This window comes from Accipiter gentilis, chromosome 22, assembly GCF_929443795.1.
Source record: "Accipiter gentilis chromosome 22, bAccGen1.1, whole genome shotgun sequence".
Lineage (NCBI taxonomy): Eukaryota > Metazoa > Chordata > Aves > Accipitriformes > Accipitridae > Astur > Astur gentilis.
Window position 1 is genome coordinate 26,603,834 of NC_064901.1, and position 22,480 is coordinate 26,626,313.

A 22,480-nucleotide genomic window follows, 5' to 3' on the forward strand; every position below is an offset into this window, starting at 1 on the left:
AAAAATTCAGGAACTTGCTGCTCCTCTAGTTTCTCAGATTGCAGAAAGTTGTCTGTGAAATGTGGAGCCATTTTAATGTTTCATATGGGACAGAAAAATTATTTTCTCTTTTCCAAGATGCCAAAGTAAGAGGCAAGAAGGGTAATAAGTTTTATTGGGAATGTGTGAGTTTGTTACATAGACATTGAGGCAGCTCAGGTTTTCTCTCTTTAACAACTGGCCCATCACAGTTCAGCATTTCTGCCAGAGGTGCCTGTAGCTACCTTGTCTTATACCTTCCTACTTTGCTTTCTTATAAACTGTACAGAGCTGTATCAGGCCAAAACTCACCTCAGACCCTAAAATGACAAGGGTTACCTGTATAGATTAGTTGTGGAACTTCCCAGGAACAACATTGTGTAGCAAAATATGGAAAAATTAACACAAAAAAAATCTCTCAGCTCATAATGGGCTTGCTAGTGCCTCCCTATTCTCCCCAAAGTCTGTTCTAGTTTATTTTTTAGATGGGGTTTCAATTTTCGAATAATGAGACTCATATGATTTCCACTTACATCCTACTATGCCTTTCAAGCATTTGTCAAGGAGACTTTTCTAGAGTTTTTCTTGAGTAAGAATTCTCCTGTTCTTAATTTTATCCTGCCTGTATATAGCTCTTTATCTTCCTTTAAAAATTTTACTGTATACTTTCTGGTTTTAGTTTTTAGATTATTGTAGTTTTTAGCTTTTGCATGACCAGGGTGCTCATTCTTAGCTCTTAGTCACTCTCAAGATTATATTTCCCTAACATTAGTTTCACCTTTCCCTGAAATCTGTTCAGTTTTCCTATTTTTTTCTAGATATAAATTCACCAGAATCTTTATAGGTATGATGACACATGGCATGAAGAATGGGATCAGCCTGACCCTCATGGAGTCTCTGGGCTGCTCAGACTTTTTTTGGCAGACCTTGAATGAATGTCTTTCATATTTGGCTGTCCATTACCATCTCATAGTTGAATTTTGCAGCCACTTAGTCGATTTTCTGGGTTGCTGGTGGCTTTGGTCTTCTGTTTGTGGAGAGAAAGGTGCAGAGACCAAGCGCTGCAACCTGAAATCCTGACACTCTTAGTCCCATTTTGGCAAGGTTGTCTTGAACCTTAGAGTTTGGGGTCAGTATTGCTGACTTCATAGCACATTTCACAGATAATTCTGTCTAAAGCTCTCTACCTTGTCTTTTGCTTCTTCCTCTGTCTGCTTTGCAAAGTGCAATGAGAGAAAAAGTAAGCTATTAATACCGTGAAAAGCTGTGCTGTGACTTCTATTCAGAGGGCATTTCACTAACATTGGGGAAATGTCGATAAGGCCTTTAAGTCGGGTAAGACTATGGATGCCTGTTCTTTCTTTAACCACTGCTGTGTCAGTGAGAAAGTCTTCCCATGGATTATCAAGACAGATTTTCCTACTCCTTCCTCTCTCATTTTGCTATGGACAAGTAATGCTATAGCCAAACACAGCACAGATGACACATGCCTAAGACACCTTAAAGGTAGGAAGCCAGAGTCACAGGGCAGTGGGAATCATTTATTTCAGGTGGAGCAGATCAGTCTAACTAGTGGCCTAGGATCAGTTCAAGCCCATGGAGTGCTCCTGACCAGCCCACCATGTGCTTCCCAAGGAAGTGCTGTCCAACAGCTCACAGACCCGTCTGCTGGAGCGGTCAGGCTAGACCAGGCACAGGTCTAGCTGGGAATGGATACAAGGTGGGATGGGCACGGCTGTGGGTGGGTGAGGGCTGTGAGGGGGATCCAGCCCGCAGGACTGTGAAAGCTGGACCATGCAGAGAAGAAGGACTGATATTCAGAAATACTCAGTAGATGGCAGGATCAGGCCATCCTGCCTAGGCAAGGGAGTCTGAAATCATATCAAATATCTTAGAGAGCTTAGAAACTGAAGAGAATTGGGTCAGCTCAGTGGTTGGATTTTATGGCTAGTGTGTGTATCCAGAGGATAAGGGCAGAGTTAGGTATGAATGACATTTACAAAATGTTCTTTTCCTTTATTTTTGACTTCTGAGAAACATCTGTTGGAGAGTTGGATATAGTCTTAAACCAGGAGAGAATGTTGAAAGACTTCAATATTTCAAACAAAGGAGGCTGTCCTAAAATTCAATGGAATATAGTGCACATTCTGAGAGATGTAAGGAGTCAAATTCGCACTCTTGATGGGAAGCTATCCACAAAAAAAGATGAGAGAATCGGATAAAACACACAGGGGCTAAGATTTCCGTCACAATAACTGTTCAAAACTCCATTGCCTGAAGTGTTCACAAATAAAGGGAAAAGGTGCGGAAGAGCTGCCTGAAACATATTAAGTGAAAGGGATAAAAGGCAAGTTAAACTGAAGAGGGGAAAAAACTGTAGAGCTCAAACCAAAGCAGTAGAAGCAGGTACTGGAGTAACTGTATGTGACTCTCAGGCTAGATAATATAGCTGAAAATGGAGAGCTCAGCTGTGGTACTGAGATGCAGGGAACATCTCAAGATTCAAAAACACATTTAATTTGTAGAGAGAAAGAATGAACTTAGAAAATGATCCAAAGAAAAAATAGAATGAGTGGCTGTGCTTCCAGTGACAAAGTTTAAAGAACGGCACAGGCCGTGAGGGAAGATCCTGTGTAACGAGAGAACAGACAACCAGTAGATTAAGGCACGGGTAACAAAAGGGACACATCTGTTAATAATACTTAGCTGTTTTGCCATCAGAGAAAACCCATAGTGACTCTGTGACACAAGTGGGTATGAGCTAATGCTTATAACATCCCTGTGAGGAAAGGGGTGCTCTCATTTGTTAGATACAGCAGATGAAGCAACTTACCCATGGTCACAGTTTTATAGCTATGATTAGATCTCACGACCTTCTGCCTCCATATCCTCTACTCTAGGCCATAGTTCCAGTACTAAATGAATCTGTGAATGAAACACTGAATTTACATCATAAATAAAACCAGAGTTGTTGCATCTGGGTCACACCGGCACAGAGAATCTAAAGAAAATCTGGCAACCAGAGCAAATCAAAAGGGCTAGAAACTAAATATCTTAATCACTTAGGAGACTGAACAAGAACAAATACTTAACAGTTTGTGGAAAAAAAAGTAAGTGTAGCTTGGTGACATTTTTTCCAGGGTGGACCTAGAACAAAAAAGCACCAAAATATTTGTTCTGCAGAGCTGAACTGGACCACAAGCAAAACAGAAAACCTGTGTTTATGATAAAAAGGAGAACTCTGAGTGGTGCACAGATGTTTCTAATCAACCATCTTCTTTTCTCATTTGACAAGCTGAGTGTGGATTTACATTGAAAGAGAGAAATGTAAATGTAGTGAAATGAATTGCTGTTCAGAGAAGGACATGGGGGGAGTGAATACAAAGGTCATGACTGGGAAGACAAGTGTTCTGAGAATTTAAAACACCTAGAAAATCTGTGCTCCCACTATTTCCATTTCATTTATGTATGTGCTTGTGTATACATATATGCATCTATATATGCATGTATTTGCATGTGTGCCTATATTTCACATGGGAAATGTCAAGGGCTAGGAATCAATTTTGTTGAATTTTTATCATTATTCTTTTGCTAAAGGTGACACTGATGCAGAATACTTGCAGCCTAGGGGAAATGCTGAACTCCCCTAACTGGATGTGTTTTGATTTGAAGCAGTGAGTCTGGGCCCTTCTCTAATGCTTAAATGTTAGGTTTTTCTTTCCAAGTCTTGTGCTTACTAATGCACAAGTGATTCTGCCGACTCATTGTTTGATGTTTGTAGTAATCCATAAATTGAGGGGAATTTCTGTGGAGACTTGTTCTTGCGAATGCTGCTGCTTTAGGACTGTTACTCAAGAATTTCTTCCTTATGTGAACAATTGAATGGTCCACAATCCATATAAATAGATGCATTCATGTGTGTTCTGTGTAAGGATTACAGGGCTGAAGCCTTAGAAAAATTTTTTCTCTGGAAGTCTAAGGATCAAAATTTGACTGTAGGTTAGTAAGCAACTAGCTATGAAGCAAAACAGAAAAACTCAAATTCTAAAAGCATAAAGTAGGGATGATCCCTTTAGCATTCATTGTCTATCTTCAATGGAGAGCCACAGCTCCCATGTTAAAAACCCAAATGCATATCTAACTCTTGCACTGAATCCTTTCCTAGGCAGTTTTCCACAATGAATGGCCAGGCAAAGCCAGAGACTCACAGATGGATAACTGTAGATACTAAAACCTGTGTTTCCTACATTGTTGCAATTTCTACATACAGAAATACACACATAAAATTTCTACATGCAGAAAAATGGTCTTAAAAAAGTGACTTGAAAAAGGTGAATAGGGCATGGATGTTCTCTGTCTCTCATAACAGAGAAAGTAGAGCATCAAATGAAATTATCAGATGGCAGGCTAGAAACCAAACCAAAGAAGGCAGTGCATTTTTCATGCAACACTCAGTCTGTAGAACTTATTGCCACAGGATATTGCAGACACAAAGTATGTGGCTGAGTTTAGAAAATACTCAGACAAATTAATGATGAAAAAAAAAGTCACCAGGGTATGTTATACCAAAAATACCATTGTAGTTCAGGTAGTACTTGAGCTCCAGATTGCTGAATGCTGCTGCAAAGTATTCGATATGCTTGCTCTGTTTTTATATTCCTTCCATCAAATCTACTGCCTACCACTGTTGAAGACAGGTTTCTGTGCTGGATGGACCTTTGTTCTGATTTGGTATGGCTGGTTTGATGCACTCAGAGAAATCTTGCTTACTATGTTTAATCTAATATTTACTACTTGCAGTAGTTAAATAGACCATTGTCTGTAAGTATTTTCCCAATAGAGCAAACCCTGTGGAAAGGGTAAATGTCACAGTTTGGTAAATATCAAGGTTCCTTTTTAGTGTCATTATGATAATGTTTGATCTACACAAATAACAATGCTTTAATATTTCAGTGAGGTTATCTGAAAAACTATTTAAAAATGGAAAGAAGAATTTGAAAGAAATTCAGTATAAGACTTTTAAGGATCTGAAGTTTTTCTTGACCAAGCATGGTAGTTCATTCAAAACCCTTGTTAAAATGGAGAGTGCTTCAAGCACTACTACTTTGAGCATATGAGCCCTAATGATACAAACACTTACCCACATTATCACTTCACACTTCTGAGTAAACCCATTAACTGGATCTAGATATGTTTTGATAAGTGGCATATATGTGTGTGTAGGACTGATGTCTAAACAACTTTCTAAAGATCAGCATATACCTGTCTTGTAATTTTGACTCCTGTGCCCATTTTAATTGGTTTTTCAATGTTCTAAATAAAGAATCATCCTAACACAGTCCTGTTTTTGTAATAAAGTGGATTTTTTTGAAATATCTGAACTGTCAGTGGTGATGTGTAGGACTCCAGGTGCTCCCGCTCATGGTATTGTGGAAGGAGATGACTTTAAATACGGGGCCCAGGTTTACTTCAAGTGCAACGCAGGTTACAGCTTAAAAGGCAGCCGTGTTGCCTACTGTCAGCTTGATGGGATTTGGTCAACACATCATCCTGAATGTGGTAAGGTCACTTTAAGTTTTGATTCTTATCAAATGTTTCAGCCAATGTATTCACATGAAACCAGAATATCCCAATCTCACTTGAAATTTGGTAGATCTGTGGCTTAACATGATGTTCTTTTGTCTTCCTGTCTTTAAGAAGCAGTAGGGATTCTTATTTTACTCTGCTGGAGTCCAAGCCTGCAAGACTTGCTTATATAAAGGTCTGACTGAAACATCAAATGACTGAAAAATAATTTCCTCAAAGACTTTAGGCATACATCCTTCTTAGACACAGGGTGAAGATGTCTAGGACCAAAACCAAGCGAGGGACATTGTGCAACAATGAATAACAACTTCATTACTATGTACCTCTGATACATTCTCTGCAGCAGTCTGGTGCACTCTGTGGAGGTGATGAGGGGCTTACTGCATGAAGACTAGACTCTTATTTCAACAGATTTCTCATCCTAGAGAAAAATTGATAAAAGAGAAACTTCCATTCATTCTGGCTGTGCAAGTTGGCATGCCTACCATTCACATTGATTCAGCTGTGAAATTCCAAGCCCCTTCTTCTCATCCAAAGAGACTTTTGATTTTTCTTTTGTTGATTTGTATTGCACAATTTTATTTCCAAATTCCAAAATAATTTGTGTCAATTGGAAAAGTGCTTTTACAAGTGTGTTGTGGCACATGATGTAAATTGCTGGGGGGGAGTGGCAAACGATGTAAATTGCTGTGGGGAAACAGCCATACATAAGTTCATCTGAAAGAGCAAGCAATAGGCATTCTTCTCTCTAGAAAGAACATCACCAGTTGCAGTAATATAATACCAGAATTGTGCTAAAGTCCCTGCTGCATGATGTCCCTGGCTAAAGATCTATCGAAAGATCTGTCTCTAGACTTGGCTGTTACTGAAGTGCTAGGTGGTGTAATTTGGGTCTCTCCTTCCCAGATGTTTTCTCTTTGTTTTTAATCCATCAAAAAAGTCACAACTCTGCACTTAGGGAAGAAGAGAATTACTGTTCAAATTACTGATAGGCATAGGATGAAATAAGAGAAAGCCTTTGTCAAGCTTAGGTACATTTGGAAACATGCACTCTGCTCATCAGGTGATGCCTCCAGACTAGATATCAGTGCAGAAAGCAACTTACAAATAAAGCATTGTACTGTGGGTGATTCCCTGTAGTCTTTATCTGCTATCAAGTTATCAGTCACTTGTGGTTCACAAGTGAGAGAGCCTCTGAGGTACAGAGAAGAAAAATAGAGCCAAATTAAAAGGAGACAGGGTTCTGCTTCTCCCTTTCTCCTGGTTGAGAGGATGTTCAGGCATCCTCTTTGTTTACTGAATATGACTCATGTGGAAAAGTATTTAAGTACATATATAACCTTCAGCATTTGCTAAAATCCAATGTTGTTAAAGAAAGCACTGAAATACATGCTTAGCTTGAATTACATGCTCAATGTTAAGAGCCTATGCTCTTCATTGAACTTGTACTGTTACGGTTAGCTATGTGCTTACATGCTTTGCTGAGCTGGGCTCTGTCTGGTGACATGACGATATGGGTGCAGGACAGGACCATAGCTATGCACTGTTACTGTGCTGATTTCACAGGGATTTAAATAAATGTTTAAGTGCGTGCTTTGTTGGTGCTTTGGTGAAGTGAGGCTCAGCAGGCAGCTGAGTGTGAAGCAATGACATGAAGAGGTCATTTCTGGCCAATTGATACGTCTCAGTCTTCTCAGCCCTTCATAAGCAGAGCAGCACCAACACTACCTGTCTAAACTAGATGGTCACTGGTTATCATGCAATGAGACGTCAGACAGAGGTATTAAACAGAATTGCATGTTACTGTCAGCCTGACAAGAAAACAGATGAAATCCAAATTAAAAAAGAAAGTACCTTTTAGCTGCTAAATAGAAAGAGCAGAGGAGTGAAAAATATAGGGAAAAGCATTTATCAGCATCAGATAAGGAATACTGTCATCCAGATATGGGCCAAAAATTTAAGTTTATTGAGTGAAAAAAACACAACAACACATAAAAAGAAGGGGAAAATATTGGGAAGGAGGAAGTAAAAGAGGTTTTATAGGCAGAACCTAGCATGAGTAAGCTTTCCATATTCAATTTTTAGCATCAGTGAATATATATATATATGTTCTCTTTCAATTACTGTATTTCTGTGGATTATTGAGATCTCCCTCTCAGTGCTAAGAAACCAAAATGCAACCAAACATAAAAGTAAAGTAGTCTAGTTTTATTATCCAAGTCCAGTAAAGTATTGAAAGTACAGAAAAGGGAAAAGAATACCAAGGGCCTGTTTCCTGCAAATAGTTTAAGTGCATCCTTTTACGCTCTTAAAGTAGCCCTGTCAATGTTAATGGGACATTAACATCATGTAACATCAAGGTTCTTTTTCAGTATTGTCAGTTACGTTTTAAGGTCTTTTTAACAATTTGAGAATGCTACTTTTTCAGTGAAGACTAAAGTATGTATTATAAAGACATCTGTATATTATTATTTCTTCTTTAATATTTGATCTTTTTGAAGGCAGCGATCCCAGAGAGGTCTTGAAAAGGCATCTTTAATAAAGCGTAGATTGTGTAGTAACATCTGAATGAAATACCAAGCAATCTGATGGGTGAAAATAATGTTGTGAACCTGATAAAATGGTTACTATTTTTTTCCCCCTATCATTAGTTCTAGATGAAAAAACCTGCTCAGATCCTGGTGGCCCACTCAATGGCTACAGAAGAGTAGTAGAAGACACTGGGCTCTTGAATGGACGCTATGCAAAAAATGGCACAGTCATTGCTTTCTTTTGTAACAACTCATATGTTCTTAGTGGGAATGAACAGAGGACCTGCCAAGATGATGGAGAATGGTCAGGGAAGCAGCCAATCTGCATAAAAGGTAGTTTACAGTCTTTTTTTTACCACAGTTCACAAAAGCTGCTATGGTTTTACTGGATTTTGTTTTATATAATTTACACTCGTCAAACAATCATTTTTGCTAAGAATAAACCATCTGACTGACACCTGATACTGAGATTGGTAGTTTGCCAGCTCTGCTGGCTGCTAAACTCATCCAGAGAAGATGCCAGTGATTCCAGAAGATGTTTCCATCTTTAAACATGGAAAGGAATGTTCCCTAAGACCCTTATTACCTTCATTCTAGGATCAAACCCATGTAAGATCAAAATGAAAGATCAGGAAGGAATTGAAATAGAAGGAAATAATTGTCTTCTCAGGGTTGCTGTCGTAGGGCTCAGCTCTTCCCTCACAATCCTTTTAAGTCAATGGGACTAGTCATGAGTGCAAAAGGCCAAGCCCATAGATTGCAGCCCTGAAGGTTTGGTTCAGAAAACCACTTGAGGACATGCCTAAAGTATCGGTATTCATGAAAACACTGAGACACATCTTTAAATACTTCGCTAGAAAGGGAATTATGCTCTTGAACTAGAGCTACTCTAAGCGTGTCTGAAAGCCTGAATGAATGAATGAATTTGGGCTGGGGAACTGCCAAATTCATTTTCCCAAAGCAATTGTTTGACACATATTTTAATGGATTTTTTTTTTTTTAACTAAAGTAATGATAATATAAGGAAATATGTCTAGCCCCTGGGGAATATGCTTTATTCTGTTACTTTAGATGGAAATACTCTCTCCCTGAAGCGTGTAATCATCTGTGGAAAGCATCTTTATTGATGATAGTCATTTGTGGAAAGCATCTTTACTGATGTTAACTTTGATAGTGACATAAAGGTTAACATATACAGTAATCACAAAGAGCTAGATATTGTTAAATCCCACAGAACACAAGTGCTGAGGCATACAGATAAAATCCATCCTGCAAGATTCCTTTTCTTCTACTGTGTGCAGCAGGAAGGAGATCCTGGCAGACTTATTTGAACTGATAAACCTGAATATTTTATCCTGCTCTTAAAGTAAATAAACTGAATGTGCAAAATTAGAAACCCTGGATCTCCTTTCTGTTATTTTGTGCATATTCAGGTAACTCTGAGGCGTTCCTTTGAATCAGACTCTGCAGCTCCTTCCAATGGGTGCAGATCTGGTGATCTGTGGGGAAGTATTTTTCCAAGGCTTTAGGTTTTAGGGCCTGTCTTTATTTTAATGCACGTAACTTACTGCCTCTTACTCCAGTCCACTAGACCTAGGGAGAGGAAAGAGTGGAAATGTCTATGAACCGTAACACTTGAGCTGTGAATGTGGAAAAGTACTGTGCAACATTGTATTTTTTCTAGCCTGCAGAGAGCCAAAGATCTCTGACCTGGTGAGACAGAAAGTGCTTCCAATGCAGGTTCAGTCAAGGTGAGAATGCAATATCTCAACTACAGTTTAACGAAAAAATGTGATTGCTTTTCCCCTCCTCTCCTTTCCACCCTGTGTGTTTAGCCTGCCTGAGCAGCCATTCCTACAACTCCACTGATAACCGAGCAATGAGAGCTGCTGGGAGGGGAGGTCTGATTAAGCACAGGTTTGCAAGCTGCTGGAGGCAGCCGGGAAGAAATGCACAGATTTTGCGATGTGCAAACTACTGGATGATGCCGGAATTAGGCTTGCAAGCTTGTGACAGCCTAGGAGAACAGTCTGAGAACAGTTCCTCGGGGCTAATGATATGTCTTAAAATATGAATATGTGCCGTCTTAGTGGCACTAAGAAATGAGTGGGGAGAGCACGAGGAGAGAAGGGGGTATAGCAATGTAATCTGCTGCCATTAAGTTTCATCATCCAAAGCAATATAGCACAATCAATATAAAGTTGGGTTGGGGGTAGGCGTGGGGGAGTGGAGGAAGTAGAGTAGGAGGGGAGGAAGGAATGAAAGAACAGACCCTGTCTGGGTTTACTCTTCTGCTGATTTCTTGAAATAAGCCCAATCTGAATTAGTTATGCTGCAATGTTCAGGTTCATTTTTGTCCAAGTAGTAATTTCTCATTTCAGTTTTTTTTTTTTTGCAGTACACGATTCATTTATTTTTAGATGCAGTGCAAGAACTGTCCTCATCTTTGGTCTTAAGAACAGCCATACCAGGTCAGAATAAAGGTCCAGCTCAAGCCATATCCTGTCTCTGGCAATGGCCAGTAGCAGATGCCTAGAGAAGACTTTAGAAACAAGGCAAGCACGTACTTCCCAAATACTCTCCCACTCTCCAGCTCTGTGACGTATAATTGTAGAGATGGCCCTGAGAAGCCATCAGGAGGCTTTAGTAGCCATCAGGGGATTTTTCTTGCTTAAATTTCTCAATTCACTTTTGAACACAGGTGTTTTTATGCTAAATGTTTCACATATTAACACCAGCTGTGGGAGAGCGCATACATGCCCCCACATCCATAGCATCATGATGGCATCTCATGTTCGTGGACTGTTTTCATCCCTTGAAGTAGGATCTCCATTTCATAGATTAATAGTGAGGCAAAGTGTGGATTATGCACTGTTGCAAGGTCACATGTGAGTAGGGAATGGGACCCTGGCAGTCTAAGCATGACCACAGCAGCTCTCATCTTTCTTCCACAATACAAGAAACTTGCCATTGCTCTTGTTCTTAATAACTTTAGTTTCCTTGAGTGCTGTTACATATTGCCTCACAGATTCTATATGATGGAGGCAGTCTGTGTCTCTCTGTGATCAAAAATGGAATTACCATGTGCAAAAACACTCTTAAAGCTTTTCTGGATGCAGGCAGTACCAGAAATCTCAAGGGAAATTAATTTCCTGCTGAATTTTTCAGATGTAAATAGTTTTTTCTGTAGATATGTGCCTTTAAGCATTAGGGCAAGGGACACATTCTAAGTGATGAAGATTTAAGTATGACTGTAGTCAAGCTTATGGTCCATATCTAGGCTGGTGCATAAATTTATTTTTTAATTATGTGCCATGTTTCAGCTAATCAGTACAATTTCTAAATGGAAGCTTAGTGATTATTGCAATTATGAAATCTCTGTGGTGAGGCAATTATCTGTTAATTGCTAAATCAAGCAACTTTATCAACATAATTTAATCTGAATCGATTCCTAATACTGCCTATTAAAATATTCACTGGAGAAAAGATGTGCCTAACTCCTCTCTAGTGAGAATTAATTAAGGCAATGCCAACTTCCAGTGTAATTTCTTTATTTAAAAACATAGTATCTCAGTCCTTTTGTGAATGGCAAAAATTGTTCCACATTCAGAGGCAACTGCTTTCAATCCAGAAACTGTAAAATAAAAAGAGGCACAAATAGAAAATTTATAAACATATGTTTATTTATATATGTGTACATATATATGTAAATAAAATAGTTGGGATATAAATGGTAGAATTGCTAAACTATGTTGAAATGATATTTTTGCCTTATTCTTTCACAAGCAAACTTCATATGCTTTTAAATTATACTTAACACAGCTGGTGATAAAGCTATGGTAATGATTGCTTTTATAACATTATTATTATTACCTTGTGTTCTTTGTGCCTTGAAACAGGGAAACACCTTTGCATCAACTTTACTCATCTGCATTCAGCAAGCAAAAACTTGAAATCTATCCAACCAAGAAGCCAGCACTGCCATTTGGAGACCTGCCCCCAGGGTACCAGCATCTGCACACTCAGCTGCAGTATGAGTGCATTTCTCCTTTCTACCACCGCCTGGGTAGCAGCAGGAGGACTTGTCTGAAGACAGGAAAATGGAGTGGGAGAGCCCCTGTGTGTATTCCAAGTGAGTCTCCAAGGGGAAAAAAATGCATACATCTCTGGGTGGATGGGGGAACAGGATGTGCATTCATCTTAGGTAATTAGGGAGTCCTACCAGTGTAGACTGCCTATGCTTCCAGCTGGGAGATAGGAGCAGCTTGGAGGATATATAGCTCTTTTTATCCACCAGTAGAACTTGTGCAGTTGATGATAAAGGGATCAAGCTTTCAGCACTGTAATTTGCCATCAGTTTTTCGACTCTTTTACTGAGCAAAAAGTGTAGTCAGTTTCTCTCCTGATTTGAAAATGTTTTCCTACTATCACTTCATGTTTTCCTGTATTATTTACTGCAAACACGATTTTTCTTTCATCTCTATACTTTGGCACACAGCTGACAAAAACATCAAAGTTTAAGCCATAGAATGGAGAGTATGCATTTTAAAGAAGCTCTTCCTTTAACATACCCTGCTAAGGAAGGGTTCACATCACAAACTCTAAGTCCAGACAAAATCTTATCCAGAGCTAGTGCACTGTCATGGTTTAAGCCCAGCCTGTGCCTAAATACCGTGCGGCCACTCACTCACTCCTCCCCCTGCCCTGGTGGGATGGGGGGGGAGAATCGGAAGAAAAAAGCAAGACCTCATGGGTTGAGATAAGGACAGTTTAATAGGACAAGACAAGGAGAGAAGAAACAGGAATAACAATAATACTATTAAAAGAATATATAAAGTGAGTGATGCACAATGCAATTGCTCACCATCCGGAACCCAATGCTCAGCCCACTCCTGAGCCGAGATCCCTCCTCCCCCTCCCCGGCCAACTCTCCAGTTCTATATTGAGCATGACATCATATGGTATGGAATATCCCCTTGGCTAGTTCGGGTCAGCTGTCCTGGCTGTGCCCCCTCCCAGCTTCTTGTGAAAATTAACTCTATCCCAGTCAAACCCAGGACATGCACAGAGTAAGTAAGGGTAGGAACATCACAAGATTTGGTACAACCCACTACTGACATCAGGCAAACCGTCAAAAGTAGATCCTACCATCAAGCAAATTTTGAGAGTTCTTGTTTGTGGTTTTGCTTTGAGATCATCTCATGTATTGAAAAGTATTGCATTCAATCCTTTTCACTATGGGCATGCACACACTACATCCCAAGAAAAAAGAAGTCCTAAGAGAGACTAAAAAAGGTGACCACATGATGTAACTCTTTCAGCTGAAGTAAACCTTTCCTAATACGGATTTTACCCCAGGTCTGAGCCTGGGTAATATTGTCCTAGAACAGGGCAGAGCTTTTTCTTTTCCCCACGATGGCTGTTGATTTAGTTGCATTTGCTTCAAAATTCTTGTTGCAAGACAAGTTGGTTCTCATAGGCATGAACTCATCTGTGCTAAGGTCAGTTCTAGGAGTGGACCTCACAATTACTCTGTGACTCCCTAGGGTGAGTTTTAGTGCACTGTTGGCTTTGCGGTGTTTTATTATAAGCAAGAATCGGGGGTGTTCCTTCCATTTCTTTATGCATTCATCTCATTATAGTGCAGCTTGATAAGGTTGTCATGAAAATTCACCTGCCCAAGTGCTAAATCCACATTCCTACTTCAGCCAGAAATTCAGATAATAATGGAAAAATGGAAAGGTTTTTTTTTAAATGCTATATAAAGTGCTCTTACATTACGATTTTGCAGGTTGGAGACTCAGGTTAATTAGAAAGCTGTCCCTCATGCTAACCATTGCAGTTTAGTTTCATTTGGCACATCCTAAGCAGGAATCAAGATGATATTCAGATTCTTTGGTGGGAAAAGGCGATACCTCATTCTTGATTCGTGTTTCCTCAGTCTGTGGAAAAGCCGAAAACATCACCCTTCAGAAGACAGTGACCTCTACCAGGTGGCCCTGGCAAGCGGCAATCTATCGGATGGCCAACGGGGTGAAGGAGAACAGTCTCCGGAAAGGGGCCTGGATCCTCATCTGCAGCGGGGCCCTGGTGAACGAGCGCACTGTGGTGGTGGCAGCTCACTGCGTCACTGACCTGGGCAAGACCATCGTGCTCAAGACAGCAGAGCTCAAGGTGGTTCTGGGGAAATTCTACAGAGATGATGACAGGGATGAAAAGACCATCCAGAACCTGCGGGTGAGTAAGTCTGCTGGGAGTGGAAAATGATGAGCACAGACAGATGCTGATCACATCCATCTTGTTTGGGGAGAAAAAGGTTATCCTTTGAGCAATATATTGTTTTACACATTGGTCTTTGAAATGCATAGCTAGAGACTCAACTGACAGAACTGTCACAGCACAAGGAGGGCACGTACTGTAGTTCATTAAATTCACCTGACATGGTCCAACTCATATGTTCACCCACTAACGCAGATCACTAAGAAAATGGCTCAGGTTCCATGAGCCATAATGTCTTGAGTGGTATTGCCAGAAAAAAGTAGAGGACATGCCAGCTACTGTCAAAAGTGGTTAGCATAATTTATGAGGGAAACACTTGTGCTCTGGACCCTGGTTTGACGCCATGAGCGCATTTCACATCTCAGCCCCAAGGCTGTACAGCTCTAAACTCAGAAGAATTTTATGTCTGACTCCAGCTCCAAAAACAGAACCTCAGGCTCACCAGAGTGGTTTGTTTTTTTCAAGTAGAACTAGAAAGTCTGAAGTCAAAATGAAGAGAAATACAGCAATTTTAGCCATGTGTCTCTTTTTCTGGAGTGGGGGGTTATGTGAGTTAATGAATGGATTTTATCCAAGAAAACATACTTAATTTGATATCCCCCCCCCCCCCCCTTTTTTTTTTAGTTTCTTTCTCTAATTCTAGCTTTCTCAGACTTTTTGTGTAAGGAAATACATTTTTTACAATACCCCTATAGGAATCCTATCTGTTCCTGTAGTGTTTCATCAAGGTAACTAGCAGTAAAGGTTTGGCCCCAACATTATGTAATGTATTGCTAGTATCCTTTTTTTGGTGGGAAGGTGCTTGAATTTCAATAAGAAGATAACATTTGAATTCAAAGCCTCCCCCCTTTCAAATTCTATAGGCTGAAGATGACATGGCAGGTAAAATCTTTTCACTAAACAGTGGAAAAACTTGAATTGCACATTAACTCCCCATTTTGCTGAAAATGTCCTTGACTGCTTTTCATTAGGAAGTGCAATATGCAATAAAAGCTGTCCTGAAACCCAAGCCAAAAAAACAAAAGTCAGAAGATGCTTGATCTCTCTGCGTGTTTCTCGTTTGAGTGAGCGCTATGGTGAAAGAACAGTTTGGGAGCGGAGGGTAGAGGAGGAGCGTGCAAAATAAACCAACATGTATTATAGTAGTATGGAAAGAGCACTGCTGACTTGCCATTGATGTTAACTCTACAATTCTTCCTACTCTGTTTCCTCTCCAGATTTCTGCCATCATAGTGCATCCCAATTATGACCCTATATTACTTGATTCTGACATAGCTATCATAAAACTCTTGGACAAAGCCAGAATCAGCAGTCGTGTTCAACCCATTTGCTTGTCGTCTTCTCATGACTTGACTTCATCCACAGAGGATTTAAAAATAATGGTAACTGGCTGGAAGGTACTAGCTGACATTAAAGATCCCGGATACAAGAATGACACAATCCGCATGGGAGCTGTTCGGATGGTGGATTCACTGTTGTGTGAGCAACAGTATGAGGATAATGGGATACAAGTCAGCATCACTGACAGCATGTTCTGTGCCAAACAAGACGACACAGCCTTTTCTAATATCTGCCCTGCTGAGACTGGTGGGATTGCAGCCATAACTTTGCCAGGAAAAGCATCTCCTGAGCTAAGGTGGCACCTGATGGGATTAGTGAGCTGGGGTTATGATAAAACTTGCAGCCTACAGCTCTACAGTGGCTACACCAAAGCTCTTCCCTTCAAAGACTGGATTGAGAAGAACCTGAAATAAAAAGCTGTGTCTGGAAATGGCATTTTATAACTATCATAATATCTCTCTCAGTCTCTGCTGCTTTAGGCTTCTCATCCCAGTGAAGAGCCACGTCTGGGATAAGGTTAAAGCAGACAGCCTGGTAATTTGTCCTAGGATCACATGTTCCATCAGGCTACTCTGACTTAACCCATGACAGAGGGTCTTAGTGCATGAGAAGTTTTGCCATATTTCGCCCATCTTCCCTGGTGGGAGGATGACGCTCTGCTCCTGAGTCTGACATACACAAACAGGACAGCAAATTCTGACTGAAATTAATCTCTAGTATGGAGTCCCCTAGAGATATCAACAGCGAGCCTCTCCCAAAGATCCGTGGGACTGAGTGGACTAGGAGGCTGGAAGGAGTAGCCTGAATTCGTTACGATGGATGAGCTTGTTACGGTTATGTGCTGTCTGTATTGCCATAGTACAATGTAATCTTTTTCCCTCCCAAGTACTTTACACATTTAAATAAACCATGGTTTGTTTTTTTAACCTACATACCCATGTCTGACTTTATATTTAGATTCCTTGTTGCTTCATCTGTGTCACACTCTAGGGACTCTCTACTGCCACAAGGGCGTGTGGCTGTTCTGCATGTGACTCTCACTTGGGAGTCTTCAGGCACACTGAAAGGCAGAATTAGCACAAAATTCAATTACTGTATAAATAACAAGATTTTTTTTTTCTTAGTACATCCAGTGCTGCTATTGTTGTACATGAACCATTGCAATAAAATGCACAGGGGAGTTCTGTCCCACCTTTTACTCTGAACAGATAAAAACCTGAAACATACTTTTAAAAACATTTTTCCATGTGGATTATTTCAAAGATCTATGAAAAACTCAGGAAAACTTCTGGTTTCCATCAGTTCATGTACTTCTGTGGCAACACAACTCTATAGCTCTTCAGGGTGAAGACTAATGTCCAGGTCTCACACTTAGCAGAGGCTTTTCTTGACTGGACTGTTTGACATCAAAGTGTAAGATTCTCCTATTAAGCACATTGTCCAGCGGAGAGACTTCGGTCTCGTCATGGTCCTTAATCACTGCTCTTTCACTAAACCATTCTCTATTCAGTTGCAGCTAAAAACTAGAGATGAGCCCTAGAAAAAGTTGGGAAGGAGGGACAGGGTAATGTCTCCCATCAGTAACGACTCCTGGATAAGTCATCTATGCCACCCTGGAATTTGTAGGGCCACCGAATTATTATAGTGCCCCAGCCAGCTCACAGCAATAGTTGAATGTGAAGGCTGGGGATACGATGAAAGGATTTAGTACTCTCACCGAGAAGGACTCAAATCCTGAAGTCGTGTTCTGCCTAGCCTCCTATTGCACGGCTACAATTTGTAAGCCAATGGGTCTGATTTCAGTTCTGGTTCTCTGATGCTGTGAAATCTTGTTAAGAGTTTCTTAGCATTCAGTAGTTTCCACCTACTTTTGAATCTGAAAATTGCTGCTAAAAGGGCAGTTAGTACTGGAGCTTGTTCCTTGTAATTTATTTTTTTTTTTCCTGGGCAGAAAGACTTGTTGTATTATGTTATTGCACTTTTCTTATTTTCACTGGCAATAGGACCAGGGGATGTTGCTTGAATCAAAAAGTTTAAGGGCTACAACCAAAGTATATTGCTTCTCTTTATCTTATTTGTCTGTCTTCTGCCAGGAGATTATGCTTGGCTGACAAACCACACGGCAACAACAGCAACAAAAATTCTGAATTAAATGTGAAAAGCGAGACATGTTTCATTCCTCTGCTGGGAGGAGTGTGTGCCAGTGAACATGCAGTCCACCCCTGCGGACAGAAAGGGTTAGAGGAAATTAGGTGACAGTTTTGGAGAAGGGCAAACTTGCAGAAAGTCAGCATGTGTTTCTTCCTAACACTATTGACAAAGAATGAAATGAGAAAGGGATAGAATTGTTTATTGGAACCTGACTTGCCCAGTCAGAGCTCTTCCATGATTACATTAAGTGAAAGTCTCTACACCCTAATGGTAAGAGAAATTATCTTCTAAAACAGAAATCATGAAGGTCTGTGATCTGGTTCTTTTCTTAGTTATGATGCTGTGACTGCATTGCTCTCCATAACATTATTTTTTCTCCACTGCTACAACTGAGAGAGAAGCAGCAGCCCTAAATGATTTTTCTCCCTCTAGGATTTGTCCAGTAGAGAAGTAGGCAGTCCACACAGATCTGCAAAAGTCTGTGTTAATTCTAGCTTTAGCCCTCACTCTTCTCCTTTTTTTTAAAGATCAGCCATGCCCAGTATTTACTCCTCCTCAGTGTTGAATCCCATCCCCATTTGGCTTCAAACCACTCGCAGATCTGGCAAGGAAGAGCTAGCTGAACGTTTCTGGGCTTGGGCAGCAACAGTATAGCTCTTCACTGGCTGTGTATCACACAGAAGAATATTCTTGAAGAGAAACTTGACAGAATTCAGGGAACAGCAATCACAGGAGGAGGTTGCTACAGCTGTGCGTGCACAGCAGAATTCAGCCCCCCTTCTTTTTACAGTCACGATGCTCTTCAAAGAAAACAGAAGCAAGAAAACAGCCAGGCTTCTCTTAACCCCAGGATTCAGATTTTAGCATAGTCCTTTATAGAAAGAGGCATTAGCTGTAGCATTTGGTTCTACTGCTGGACCTCAGTGATGTTTGAATCCTAGGTTCAATTCTGGCTAATATCTAAATGCAAACATAATGTTTTATTTCTATTGTTATAGGATAAATGTATTGACAAGTACGGGTGGGCAGTCATGTCAACATATCCAAGCACCTGCACCATGCCTAGTACTTGTAGGAATTACAAAACAGCTTGTCCATCCCGTCTGGCGGGCTGACCCACAGTAGTTCCACACTTACAGCCTAAGCAGCACAGGGGTTAACATCTAACACCAATAATGAAGAAAAATAGGGGATGAATGTTTGAAAAAAACAGCCTGTGAGCTGGAATCACTAATCCCTTTGATAGCTAGGGCCTATTTTTTAAGATGCAAAACTATTTCAAACATCTCTTTCTAAACAGGTGAGGATCTATGCCATCTGTTGGAGAAAGGGTGTGAAATAGCACAGCATGGATAGCAACACATCTTCCCTCTGAGGAAGAGCTGTGCATTCTGGAAAGGCCACAAAGATACTGCTATAAAAAAAGAGAGCAAAAGAGTCTCTGCATTCTTACTCACTCCAGTGGATTTATACTTTTCGTTCTGAATGTTTTTGGGGCTGGGTGTGCATTAAATTACTTTCCGAAAGCCAGAGTGCTTAGCCCAAAAAATAGCACTGTAAGGAAATGGACCTACGGAAGTACACGCTCTTCTCGGGCACGCCTTCAGTGACTCCAACGGAATTGCCCTGGTAACTTGTTTCCCTTGAAAACCTAAGTCCACGGTAAGAGAAAAAAAATGTGCGTTTGATGAGGACTGGGGAACGCACACTAGGCCGCACCTGCCATTTCTGAGGGCGAGTACCGGCATCGGCTGGGTCGCAGGAGAGGCGTCCGGGGGAGCGGGAGCGGCGGGCAGGGTCGGGCGGCCTTCGGGTGGCTGCGCATCCCCCGCATCCCCGTAGGGCGGCAGGGAGCTCCCCGCGCGGCTGCTGCCTTTCTGGGCTGCCTCCTCGGCGCGGAGGGAACAGGCTCCGGCGGAAGCGTTTGTTCCCTGCGGAACGGGACGTGGGGTTGGCGGCCGCGGGTGGGAAGGCAGCCCCGAGGCCGGCAGGCAGACCCTCGCCTGGGGGAAACCGAAGGCGCACGGCCGCGCCTTGACGCCGCACCGGCGTCCCGCTCCCGGCGCCAGACGGCCACCTCCTGCCCTACCCGCGCCGCGGACGTGGCCCGGCTGCAGCCCGCGGGCCAGGCAGCGGGGTCGCCGGGGATCTGGAACCTTCCAGCACCAACCGCGCCGCCGGGGCCCGGCACCGACGAGGTGAGGGGTCGTCGGTCCGCCCCCACCACCGCCCCGCTCTCCTGCGAGCTGACCCGCTGCCGGCGACCGCCCGACCTCCCCGGCTCCGCCGAGGGGTTCGCCCGCGGCCCGGCCGTGCCCTCCCGCCCGCCGGGGCGGGGCGGGGCGGAGCGGCGCGGCGCGGCGTGTGTGGCGGCGGCGGCGGCGGCGGGCGGTGCAGGTAGGGACGCGGCGCGGAGCGGGCCCCGGCGGCGGGCGGTGCAGGCGGTGCGGGGGGGGGGGGGAGGCGCCGCGCCCACCCCGCCTGGCCGGCGGCCTTTAGCCGGGGCGGCGGCGGCGGCTGAGGCGAGCCGGGCCCGGCGCGCCCAGGCCAGGCTGAGCGCTGCGGAGAGGCCGCCGCCGCCGGCGGGCTGTGGCCGCCCCGGCCGGGGTCCCGCCGCCCCGGCAGGTGGGGCCTCCGCCGCCGCGCCGCCCCCGCCTCCCCGGCAGGGGGCAGCACCGCCCCGCGCCGCCGGCGGGCCGGGTCCCCGGGCGGTCGGGTCCCCTCGTCCCTGAGGGCGGGCGGCCCCGCTCCGCCGCTCCGCCGCGGCCTTTCGGTCCCCGGGCCGCCCCGCTCTGGCGAAGGGCGAGCTCCCTGCTGGCCGGGCCCGGCAGCCGCGGGAGGCGGCCGCGGCGGGGCAGGTGCCTCGGCGTGAGGCGCGGTGCCCCTCGGCCGGGCGGGCTGCGGGGCTCTGCTCCCGCCGGAGTGCCGGCCCGGTCAGCCGGGGGACGTGCGGGGCCGGAGGCGGCGGCCGGCCGGACACCCACGGCGGGCTAAGGGAGGGGGGGTGGGCGGGTGGGATTCGCTCGGTTCCTCTCGGTGCCGGCCGGCTCCCCGGAGTCCCGGCGGGTCCTGCCGGTGCCGGAGGGCCGAGCCTGCCCCGGGGAGGCGGTGGCGGTCCGCGGCGAGCAGGGCAGGTCGTGGTCGGCAGCGCCCGGCCCTCCCCCTGCGAGGGGCTCGCCGCCGCCGCCGCCCCCCCCCCCCCTTCCCACCCCCCCACCAAGGAGCGGTCGGGGGGATTTATAGGAGTAACAACGGCTCGTGATGTCAGCCCGTGCCTAAAATAGAGAGGGATAGACTGCAAATCCACGGCTCGAGGGCTAAAGCCTTCCAATCCAGCCGCGCCGATGTGAAGCCCCCCCCCCCCCCCCCCGCCCCCCCGCCTCCCCACACGCACACACGGACACGGACACAGACGCGCCCGCAGCCCGCGGCGAGGGGAGGCCGCCGGCCGTCGCAGCCCCGGGCGCCCGCGTCTCCTCGGCCGGTGCGGGGCCGGTCCCCGGGGCACGGAGGAGCCCCTCGCTGGGGCGGCGAAGTGGGGGGAGAGAGGCGAGGAGCGGAGCCGGCGGACCCTCGGCCCTGCGGAGCCCCCGGGATTTACAAGGCATCGCGTGCTCCTTCCCAGGCGGGAGCCAGGGCTCGTCCCGAAAAGCCAACACCCCCCGCCCCCCCCCTCCTTCGCGCCCCGGTGTCCAAAATAATCCCTTGGAGTCTCGCGAAGACAGGGGGGCTTTCGGGACCATGGCATCGACGGAAGGGTGAGGGGGACCGTCGCTGGGGAACGGGAGGAGCGGGAGGGTGGAGGGGGTCCGGCCTGAGTGCTTGGGGTCACCGGTTTCCAGGCGTCTGCTTCGTCGTTAATCCTCGCCGTTATCCCGACGGGATAATTGGGGAGCGGGAGGAAACGGGAAGGAGGCGAGCCCCATTCAGGAGAAGGCGAGATAGCGGGGGGGTGGGGGTGGGGGGGAGAAGAATTTCAAATATGAGCCACTGGAAGGGTTTTGGTCTTCCTCCTATCACTTCTTTTATTTAACCCCCGGAGGACAGATCAAGCTTAAACCGCTTGCCTGAAAGAAGAGCCCAAGTGAGTAGTTAACTCGGAGGTGGAGGGGGGAGCAGCCTCCTAAATATAATAATAATAATAATCAATAGTTCAAAAAGAATCGAGGAGCTGTCCCCCCCACCCGCCCCTTAAAAAGGCAACAAACAAATCCAACTTCTTGAGGAGTTTTGCAATTTTGCAGTTTTGTGCCAAATGCGTTACAGTGCTAGCAGAAGAAATGCTGGGAAGGGCGAAGGGTTATATTATACAAGAGGCTTTAAAGAAAAGCAAGCACAGTTCAGCCCTGGTAGCGTCCCTTGGAAGGAAACCTTTCTCCCTAGCCATGACAGGATTGCGAGGACCAGTTGCTTCCTTGCTCTGATGGGGCTGGGGGCTTGTTCGGTTTACAGAGTAACTGGCAGTAGGAAAGAAAAGAAAATGTTTCTTTGATCTCTGGTTGCCCTCTTATAATACTAGCTAGTATTAGACTGCGTCTGGTGTGAGCCTCCCCTTTATCCCTGGATGTTGTCAG

General features: G+C 44.3%; 2 protein-coding genes across 5 annotated transcripts in view; both read left to right on the forward strand.

The window, feature by feature from the left end:
* The window catches only part of PAMR1 (peptidase domain containing associated with muscle regeneration 1), a 58,435-nt gene extending 41,750 nt beyond the window's left edge, over positions 1-16,685 (forward strand). The window contains exons 7-12 of one of the 2 annotated variants that reach the window (XM_049825887.1): positions 5,377-5,577; positions 8,256-8,468; positions 9,820-9,886; positions 12,035-12,267; positions 14,077-14,372; positions 15,632-16,657. In XM_049825887.1, coding sequence (XP_049681844.1) covers positions 5,377-5,577; positions 8,256-8,468; positions 9,820-9,886; positions 12,035-12,267; positions 14,077-14,372; positions 15,632-16,168 — 1,547 coding nt within the window. In that variant the 3' untranslated portion in view covers positions 16,169-16,657. Of the gene's footprint in view, positions 1-5,376; positions 5,578-8,255; positions 8,469-9,819; positions 9,887-12,034; positions 12,268-14,076; positions 14,373-15,631 lie in introns of both variants that reach the window. The other variant, XM_049825886.1, reaches the window with a different exon arrangement.
* Positions 16,686-20,261: 3,576 nt separating this feature from the next.
* The window catches only part of SLC1A2 (solute carrier family 1 member 2), a 99,284-nt gene continuing 97,065 nt past the window's right edge, over positions 20,262-22,480 (forward strand). For 2 of the 3 annotated variants that reach the window (XM_049825654.1, XM_049825657.1), the window contains exon 1: positions 21,450-21,664. In XM_049825654.1, the coding sequence (XP_049681611.1) occupies positions 21,648-21,664 (17 nt within the window). In that variant the 5' untranslated portion in view covers positions 21,450-21,647. Of the gene's footprint in view, positions 20,304-21,449; positions 21,665-22,480 lie in introns of those variants that run through there. The other variant, XM_049825656.1, reaches the window with a different exon arrangement.